Here is a 10168-nt window from a genome sequence, read left to right on the forward strand (position 1 = left end):
CGGTTTCTCAGTCTTCCTCCAGTTTTCTTCTGGAACTGACAGCAGACAGCTTCTGGGACAAGAGTCTGGGGTGGGAGCTCGTGACATTTGAGGTGATGTTTAGTTGGCCGTAGGTTCAATGATGATGGAAAATTCTAGGATTTCAGCAGCGGTGGCAACGTCCGGACTTCCACTGCCTATGAAATAATTTAAGAGAAATCATCTCAATGCAAAAGTCAATTAGGAAAAGCATCAACATAGAATAACATCTTCAGATGAGAGGCAAAGGGTACGTTGTCCCAAACTCAGGGAACCTATGTGGCACCAATGTCCTTTTAAATATTTGCATCGGCTTGGTTTACATTTTCTTTGCGCAGCTTATCCCTATCAACAGCCTGAGCAGGGCAGTGTGCTGAATACACTCATTCCAACAGAAAAGAATGCAAAAAAATCTGAAAAAGGTGCAAAAGAATGTCCATAAAGAGCGTTTGAAAAATATATCCATAAGAATAACATCAATTCTTCTAGGAAACACTGGAAAATGAAGACATTTCACACAGGGACTGAAATAATCCAACAGCACAACACGCTACCTGGAACGATGGTCATCAAGTGCTCACAACTTTTAATTACTGTGTCAAATGCCTGTGATCACAACGCGTTTGCAGCACAGTCGGCTACACAAACTCCCGCAGCTATACCAAAGTCTGTGGCCATTCGCAGGCACAAAACCAAACAGAATGCAGACGGTTTTCCATGAGCTGAGAACTACCGCCAGCTCTCTGCTGTGGTAACAGGAGGTTGTCTAGAAGAGTCGCAAGATCTTTGTTGCTGGCTGTAGGCACCTCCCAAGCCAGCTCACACAGCAAACGAGGAAGAAGTGGAGAAACAACAAGGCTGAGGCTGCCAGGCAATATTTCAACCCTTCCAGTATTGAATTTGGAGAACAAATGAGGACAGAACTGATGGATGGAATAAGTGGGTTTATGTCAGAGCTGTTATCAGGAAAAGCTAAAGTATGTTTTGTGTGGCAGTTAACGACCAGGAGAGTATTAGCTTGTGAGAGTGAGTTAAAGCGCAAATGCTCTACAACCACCTTGTGATGGAAATGAGGTGGCTGAGTACTGAATCCAGCGCTGCCAGGGCTGGAGTGATGCCTGTGGCTCCCGAGGCCAGGCGGGGAGCACCAGCTCATCACGGCAGCCTGAGAAGGGCAGCATCTGCAACCCAGGAGGACTGGGGCGTCGTTGCCGGCCGATGGAGTCTTCTCCTGGTGCTGTTGTCATTCATTATCTCCCTGCAGTGTGCCTGGGAATCCCAATCAGGCATGAGGAGTGGGCTGCACTCGGCATTGTCGGAAACACAAAGAAGTGCCCCTAGCTATATCTGATTGTTTTAGAGGACGGCTTAAGCTCTTTTCTGTCAGCACACACTCCTGCAAAACGACCTGTCAAAAACCAGTTGTCCCCAGAAACAAAGCACTGCATGATCATTGATCATGATCATAATTAATTTGCAGTTTGAAGAGGAATGTCTTTAACTTCACACAACTGCGGATAATGGTCCTTTTCCTGCCAGCTTTCACCAAAGGTTGCAACAAACCCAACATAGCTCATGTCTGCGTGACAGGATCTGCCTTCCTAGGAGACATTTCTCAGTTGCAGTGAGTGAAATGCCATGGGACATGGTGAATGAAGACAGAAAAAGAACTAAATCTCACTGAGGAGATAAATCTTCTTCATGCAGATGTCACACAACAAGGAAGAAGCCCAGTCAAAACTGCGTGTTCTTATAAAGGGGTTTCTGCACCCAGCAAAGCCTCCTCTCCTGATGCTTGCACGATGGACCCCCCAGATCTCCTGCCCTCTCTTGAATATTGCTGTCCTGCTCAGGGGCAGCTCGCCCTGTGAGCTCACCTTTGTGCTAAGGCATCTGCGCTTTACAACTCCCCAGTCATTTTTTTCCCAACTGGAAAATGCTTTCCCTTGGCTCCCTGTTTTTTTCCAAGGGTAACATTCAGGTCCAAAACCACGGTGTGGAAAACTCCAGTTCTTTCTTCTTTCTTCCATTCTCCTGCTTTCCCTCTGCAAACAGTTGCTCTGCCCAGGCCATCTCCTGCCTTCGTAGTGGCTCCTCCCAAGGTGGCACAGGTCTGCAGCTCTGGAGCTTCACAGGTTACTGAAGGGACAGATGGTCTTGCAGCAAGCTCTGCTCAGCCCCACCAGTGCTGTCAAGGGTTTTCTTTAGCTCCTGAATGACGTGCTGCCTGACATGGACTATTTTGCTTCCTCTCAGCACAGGTCTACAGCTTGTTTTCACGCTCAGCCCCTGGGCTGCCCTGGCACTCCTGAAGCTGTTTCAAGGTCGTGGAAAAGAGTGAGGATTTTAGGTGACAACAGCGATCTTTCTGAAATACAACAGTTCAAATGCCCTTTCCCTGCTGTACCAGAGCAGCTCCCATCACCGTTTTTCAGATGTAACGTACCAAAGCGGTATTTCTGCAGCACTGGGGCAGGCAGAGCCGAGACGTGCATGAGCAGTTAATGCGTCTGAGTGTGTGTGTGTGCAAGAGCACTCCGAGCCTGGTTTGTCTCCCAAGGTTAACGTGAAAACCTCTTCTGATTTCAGTCATGCACAGCTGGAGCATGCAGGTGGTATTTATCCTGTGTATACATGCACGAGCATGTCTTCTGACTGCGTTCAAAATTGCGTGGCGAACGGTGTCAGGAGCATCAGCTTCCATGGCTGTGACATCAACAACAACGCGAGCGATATGAAAGCAAAATGGAAATAGTTCTTGTGTACTAACAGCCTCTGAGAGCAAAACCAGCATGAAAACCCTTGGATTTCTACGGGTTTAAATCACTGGTAGCACCAGTGCATATATCACCGTTCCGTTTGGTTTCCAGAAACACCGGCTGGCTGTTGAGTAAGAAACACGCTTTGGGGATGCAGCCTGAAACGAGACAACTGGTCAGGACTGCCGCATTGCTTAAAGCAGATGATAGTTGTTTATACAAAGGTCTACGTGAAATTTCGTCTCTGCAGGCTGAGTCAAGTGCTGCTCAACAGGTTCCTCCTCTCTTGAGCAAGTGGAAGAAGCAGCCCATGAGGCACAGACACACATGAAGTGCAGTGCAGGTGGAGTAGAAAACTGATCGAATGGAGTGCAAAATGAAGGAAACAGACCTAAAATAAATTTTGAGGCCAATACCTGGTCTCTGAAGTGGAAAGCTTCGAAAAGGCTGCGATGTGGTACCTACCTCAGGACGGGACTATTTTGGATGTGATAACCACGTGAGGTTGCCATTAACGTCAACGCATGAACGTGCAACAGCAACATGCAGACACAGCGATAAATAATTTGGGGGAAGTATTTTAAGATAGTGCTACGTGGAGCTAAACCAGCATGGTCTCATTTTCAGCACTAGACTAATTATTTACGTATGACAAATAACTCTCTGCATCCTTCCTAATAAATAAACAAGAACCCTTGAAAAGAGGATTATTTTTGCATTGCTAGAAAAAGCTGTTTTGATTGCTTATAGCTTTTTGGAAGTGCTTTGGATCTTCCTTTCAATTTGCTCCTTATGTTCAGGTGCAGAGATGACTGTCAGGTTTGATGCTGCCCTGTAGGAGGCGGCCACAGAGGAAGAGTTTTCAATTGTTTGTACTGCCATTTAAGAGCCATTCTGAAGATTCAAGATTACTTTAATGCTCCTAACTAATCAAGGCATAGCATATATAGGTTGAAACCAAAATAGATGTACCCTTCCCAGAAAGCATGGATGCATATCCTAAAAAGAAGATACTGAGAAGAAAAAGCAGAAGTAAAGAGTATGAAAAATCACAGCTACGCCCCCTCCTGCACATAAATTCTGAGAAATCTAACAGCTGTAAGATGAGCCGATCCATTAAAACCCCAGCTAGGAAACACCAGATCATAATGAAATACAAAAGGCTGAGATCACCAGCAGCCTGCTCTCCCACCTCTCTAGATTAATTACTTTCCTGGCAGTAGAACAGGAGGTCTGCTTTTTTATATGAGCTGCTTCAGCTTACGAGGATCAGCAAAGGGCCTTCCAGAGGGGTTGTGGCAGCTCTACCCGCATTGGAGATGCTCCCCAAATCGGAGTTGTAGTAAATGAAACCAACAATGTGATTTTTGTAAAAAAAAAATAAATGCTTATTGATGCAAATAGAGTATGTCATGACTTATTTTCTGCTTATTAAATTAAAGACAATTTTTCCCCCTAAAACTTACTGCAAATCACTGTCAGATTTTCTTTTTCTTAACGCATTTAATCCAAACACCAAGAAATGATGAGAAAATGTTGTGCTGGTCATGGACATGTGAAGGTCCTATTTTATTCAAGGCAATAGAAAATAGAAATATTGAGACATAAAAGCCTCCCTTCGATGACAGGCTTAGGAAGCATGTGGTAATAGCCAGGTGAAACAATTCAGGGCACACAGCTCATTCATAACCTCTGTCCACGGCTGTCACGGCGCCGAGAGCCCGGGGCACAGTGGAGAAACACAACAGTATATCGGTAAATGTCGAATCTGTCATCCAGAGAAGAGAGGAGGAAGAGTCAGAGAGGCTCCGCGGGACAAGGAGAAAAAGGTCTTCCTGGGACATGATCTCACCGTGTCGCTTCGTACCACCCGCGTTTCAGAGAGATGTCAGATACGATCTCGGCAGCGAATGCAGTGGGGATTTTGTTTCCTCTGGAACCGCGTTCCTAATCGTCAACAGAGTCCGTTTCACTCTTCATCAGCTCCATGTGTGGCAAGGGCCGTTTAGGGGAACTCAACCGCAGTCAAAGTTGCATTGAAATGGAGGTGAAAGGCAGTTTTGATTTTGGTGGAAGCGAGTACAAAAAGTGCTCCTGGGAGATCCGAGTGCGGTTCTCGGGGAGACAAGAGTCTGAGTAAGAACATCACTTCCTTTCTACTCAGCTGCTGAGCTGTTTTACCAAGCTGCTTAATCCAATCCAAAAATGTGCCCCTGAAAGCACCTTTCAGGATAAATACTACATTTTTAGTTGTTTGCCCTTGAGTGACCACTGATTGAAACGCTGGTTTTCAGACCTTGCATGTATGACTTTAAAGGAAAAACAGAGCAATGTCCGTTTATTTTACTTGCTCACACATGTAAATAGGAATATTTAGATACAGTCTATTATATCTACAGCCAGCCCTCATCAGCCCCCACCCAAAATGCTCCATGCAGGACCTGACTCAGTTCCAGAAAGGTCCTACAGCCCCTCATACCTCTGCTGGTGCCACCAGTAACTTCTACAAATGACAACCCGGAGGTTCAGGTGTTCAGAAGTTTTCTTGGCAAATATTACAAGCTACGATGGTGTTACCCAGGGCTAACACTTCTCACAGACAGAAAACCAGTACCAATAATGAAGAATTTGGGTGGTGAGAGGGCGGTAAGATTGTTAATTTTCAAAGCATATTTACATTCAAAATTAAAATAAAGGCAACTCTGGCCATTATACACTCGGAGATGGGCTTTTTCTTTGCAGCTGAAGGATTAAACGGTGCTCTTACATGCAGCAGGGATAAAAAAACCGCATTTGGTACAGATGCTAAAAGAAAGCGTATCAGTGAACTGCGAAGTGATTATGTTGTACCCTTGGGCAATAAGGCTGTCATAAAATTTCAAAACAAGATGCGAGAATCTAGGACAGTTCTGTTGTTGGGTCACAATATTTGCTTTGCAGTCGCATTCTCTATTTTCTAGTTATAAATTAAATTGCGACATTTCTCATACCAATTCATCCACTGTCGCTGAAAATATGCACAAAAGCCTGACGAGATTTGGGAAGGAGAGAGGAGGTTGTAACAGCAGAACGTGTTAGACACAGGTCAAATATGGTCATTGAATAAGTGAAATGGGGGAACACGGAAATCTCTGACTTTTGCTCAAACTCAGACGTCTTCAACTAATTACTTGCTATAAACAAACTCTGAAGTTCTGCCTCTGTTATCACCCCAGCAGCGTAGGGGAATTGATAAATAAAGCCATTTTAGGCACAGGAGATGCAGTACAGGGAGGTTCCTCCAGAATTTTAAACACCTAATGCTGAAACATCTCCTGAAGAAGCCCATTCTGCTCCTCTCTTGCTCTCCCCTATTTTTATGTTCTCTTTTTTGCCAAAAAAAAAAAAAAAAAAAGTTCCACATAACAACCAAATCAAACCAAACCAAAGTACTTGCAAGAGTCTTGGTCACATTCCAGTGGGGAAGATAAAATTTTGAAGTCACCTCTCCAACTGGAAAGGGGTTTTCAGCACAGCACGTCACAGAACTGCCGATGGTTACGCAGGACTGACGGTCTTTGGGACCGATTCAACTCCTGCGTGTTTAATAGAACAGGTCTGATACCAAAATCCCATGTTTACGGGCTGTACACATTGCAAGAAGAGCAAAACGGCACCAGTAAACCCCCCCACACCAATTTTCCTTAATAACTAAAACTGCCTTGTGTGGTCAAGAAGGATTCAGACCCGCTGCCACCAAGCGCCGCAGCCATCACCAAGTTAAGCGCAATAAAATGGTTATATGGAGCATTTGTGGGCACCACCCCCCTCCAAAATTTCTACTATGCACAACGAACTTCCAAAGTCAGCAGAAACAGAGCTAATCCTGTAGCAAAGAGGGTAATTTCAAAAGGTAATTGATGTCTTTTTAACCTAGAACTGTCAAACTGTATTGAGACTAATAGAGCCTGACAAGCCCAAAGTTAAAAGAGAAATTGTTAAGATTGATCTACTTCGGGTTCTGAATATTAACGTGAAGTTGGCATTGCACTTTTGTCAGGATGGTATCAAATATTTCCCTGTAAATAAATAAATAAAAAAGCAAAGGAAAAATGGTCTAATGCTTAGAACAACCCCCTAAATATTAAAACCCCAGAGTTTTCCCCTTAACTTTGTCGGAATGGTTGAATGCCATTTCTCCTAACAGCTACAATGCACCTGATAAGAGCAACGTGTTGGGAAGTGGAGGTCATCTAGAACGATAAAATCAAATCCATTTAAGTGAAAACGCTTTTAAATCTACCTTATCCATATGTTACCGCACTGCCAACTTTCTGTGCTGCAGAGAGGCAGCTGGAGAGCTCTGCACTGAGGATTGAAGGGCTGATGTCACTAAAAGCCTTGAAAAAAGACAGGGAAAGTCACAGAAAGCCACAGAAACTAGAGACCATATTGAGAGCAAAGAGCAGGATGCGAAGCTATAGAGACCGAAAGCGTCATCTTCACTTATGTCCCTGGTAATTCAGCTCCTCAGGTCTGGGGGATGCTCGCCCTCCCCAGGTGGTTCAACTTGAGAAGGAAAGAAGAGGGAGATTCCCAAACCTGGGAATTTTGGGGGGTATGTGGGATAGGACCTGTTTTTCAAAGGGCTGACTGTCCTACAACTCTACACATGCCAGTGTTCAGACTGCAAAATGCACAGACTTCTCCTCCTTTAAATCCTCCCCGTTTGTGAACTGGACACTAAAGATTTAAAACAAACTTCGTACACTAAAAAAAAACAACCCCAAAACCAACAACCAAGTCAAACCAGAGCTAAAAAACAGCTCAAGTAATAACAAAGTAATGAAAAACCTTATCATCATCAAAAGAGGACACCATCGACATCACCCAGGCAGTACTTTGCTGCATCTGGCTCGTTTTAGTGAGGTTTGAGGACCAGTTATGTAAGACATAGAGCAGCATGAGGTAGGATGTAGAAAGCTTGAGCAGTAAGATAGCTAACATGTTCCCCCAAGAATAGAAGTAAAACCCAGACCTCATTAGTGGTGTTTCCTAATGAAAATGTCTGAGTCCTAGAGCCTCCTTCTCCCCCATTTGGGTATAAAACTTGATATTCAAAACACGATTATTTATAGTGGAGCTGCAATGTCAGTATTTCTAGTGGGAAGTAAAAAGAAACGCCTTGACAGCACGTTCCTGCGGCAGCCCTCAGTTAAGGCTTGAGATTTTAACCACTGACCACTCGATGACGGAGGGAACTCAAGGCAGCTAATCCCACCAGGGCTGCACCAAGCAGACCGGCAACAACCCGACTCTCTTTCCTCTTCAAAAGAAGCACTTCAAAGGAAGCAATTTTTCTTTCTCAAACAAATTCAGAGAAAAAATAGCTGGATACCAGTTTCTAGGAAGGAAGGAAGGAAAGGCAGCAAGCCCTATTTTCTCTGACAAGATGCATTGTACCAGTTACGGTTTGTTCAGCTTCCCTAGCTGCGTGCAAGAAGACTCTGCAAGCAGCTTACAATTTAAATGATCCAGCAATTATTTCCTGGCAGACACACCTGGAACACGGCTCGCATCCAAAGAGCCCCTTAGCTAAGCAAAGGTACGGACACTATCCCTGATAGAGCAACCAGACCCTCGATGTTGCTGAGTCCTCAGCACCGACACCTGGATGGCATCAATGACCCGCGTGACTGATACCTTGACCAAGGACTTCATGCTCCACCTACCCCCAACCCTCTTCCCTGTTGGTTTTTTTATTATTAGCTTTTCCTTTATGGTTTGATACCTTTCCATGCTGGTACTTCTTTTCTTGAAGGATGGATCTTGTCTCAGAAACCTTATGGCAGAGCTTGGCTCCCTGGACCACCAGTGGCTGAGCCCAAGGATGAACAGGAGGCTGCGGCAGGGACACACAGAGAGATGGGGTTAAAGAGCAGAAGAGAAAGTGGGCAAAAATGTACAGAATGTATTTAAAATATTTAATAGCACATATAACCCACTGAATTGCCAAAGCTCCTCTTTATGTGCAGTGGATGATGCATTTATTATTTTATAGGTAATTTCTGACCCGTCATCGTAACGGTGCAGCCAACAGTGTGAAAGCCCATGATGAGCATCGGTGATTAAGTGCTTTGGATGGTGCACTCACACCTTCTCCGGTTCATTATAAAGGAGAGAAACAGCATTCTGGGCAGAAATCCTGCAAAACGAATGAAATTTTAAACTAAAGCACCTCACACTTTCGACTTCCCCATCTGAAAACAAATCTAGAGGTTAGGAAATAGAGATGAATTCACCAGCTACTTTTTGCTGCCGACTCTTAACAGCCTTTCCTTCCAGCTCCCCCTTTGCCCACCCTTCCCTACTCCCCTGCGTAACGTGCGGGTGCCATGGCACCTCGCGGGGAGCTGCCAGGCGCTCCCACCATCTCTCCGCAAACACAACGGGAGCAAGCGCTCTGCTTTGTTTTCCCACTAGCTCTGCTCTTGCCTGAAGGTGCCTTCCTCTGCTCCATCACTTTCTTTTAAGAGAGAAGAGAAACGCAGGCGACATTCATTTTATAGCTCGACTACGGGTAAATTATCTGATAAAATAGGTAAGCACTTGGCTTTCTTCCCTTTTATTTTTCTTATCGTGAAAATAAAATGCAAAGGGTATAGTGATTTATTATTATCAGCCCAGTGTAACACGAGCATCACTTGATACTGTGTATGCCTGCATAAATCCTTGTCTGAATGACAAAATCCCCTCCTGTGAGGTTTGAGGTTCCCCCCGAACCTCTGCCCCCCACCTACACCAACTTTTTGCCTGGAAAAACATTTCCTTGCAGCCCCACAGCTCCACTGGGAGAGTCACCGTTCCCTAACCTGATGAAGGCTCCAGCGTGAGGCCACACTGTGGGTTCAGCCCTTTCTTTGGGGCAAGAGGGGCCGGTGGGGATCATGACTGGCATGGCACAGCACGGCACGGCGGCCGGCAAGAGCAGAGCTGGGCACAGCCAGCTCATCCCTTGGACACCCAAACACCCCCACACTCCTCCCCATAGGGGTGAAACCGCCCCAAAATGGCACCTCCTCATTTTTATGAAACACATTTTCCCAGTTAAAAATTTCCCCTCATTAACCAAGAGAGATGGAGGAGGGAAAGGAAGCAGAAAGAGGAGGAAGAAAAAGAACATCTTAAATGCAAACGTCAGTACTTTAGAACAAGAGGCAGCCAGGCTCTCGCTGCCACACGGGGCTTTGCGGTCACTGGTCACTTCCAATTAGCTCGTACCGCCAGTTAATGTTTGCTGTCAGCCAGAAACAAGGAGCACCAGAGAAAATAAGTTCCACGCAGAGACTTTGGGGGTTTTTTTTTAATGGTTCTACAATGGCCTGCAGGAGAGGAAAGCATCGCTGCTGAAC

The 10168-nt window shown here is 45.2% G+C and overlaps 1 protein-coding gene across 1 annotated transcript in view; it reads right to left on the reverse strand.

Annotated features, from left to right (window-relative positions):
• NPS (neuropeptide S) overlaps window positions 1–8836 on the reverse strand; it is a 25064-nt gene extending 16228 nt beyond the window's left edge. The window contains exon 1 of the mRNA XM_010144849.1: window positions 8830–8836. Coding sequence (XP_010143151.1) covers window positions 8830–8836 — 7 coding nt within the window. The remainder of the gene's footprint in view (window positions 1–8829) is intronic.
• Window positions 8837–10168: the final 1332 nt, after the last annotated feature.

This window comes from Buceros rhinoceros, unplaced genomic scaffold (assembly GCF_000710305.1).
Source record: "Buceros rhinoceros silvestris isolate BGI_N320 unplaced genomic scaffold, ASM71030v1 scaffold7040, whole genome shotgun sequence".
Lineage (NCBI taxonomy): Eukaryota > Metazoa > Chordata > Aves > Bucerotiformes > Bucerotidae > Buceros > Buceros rhinoceros.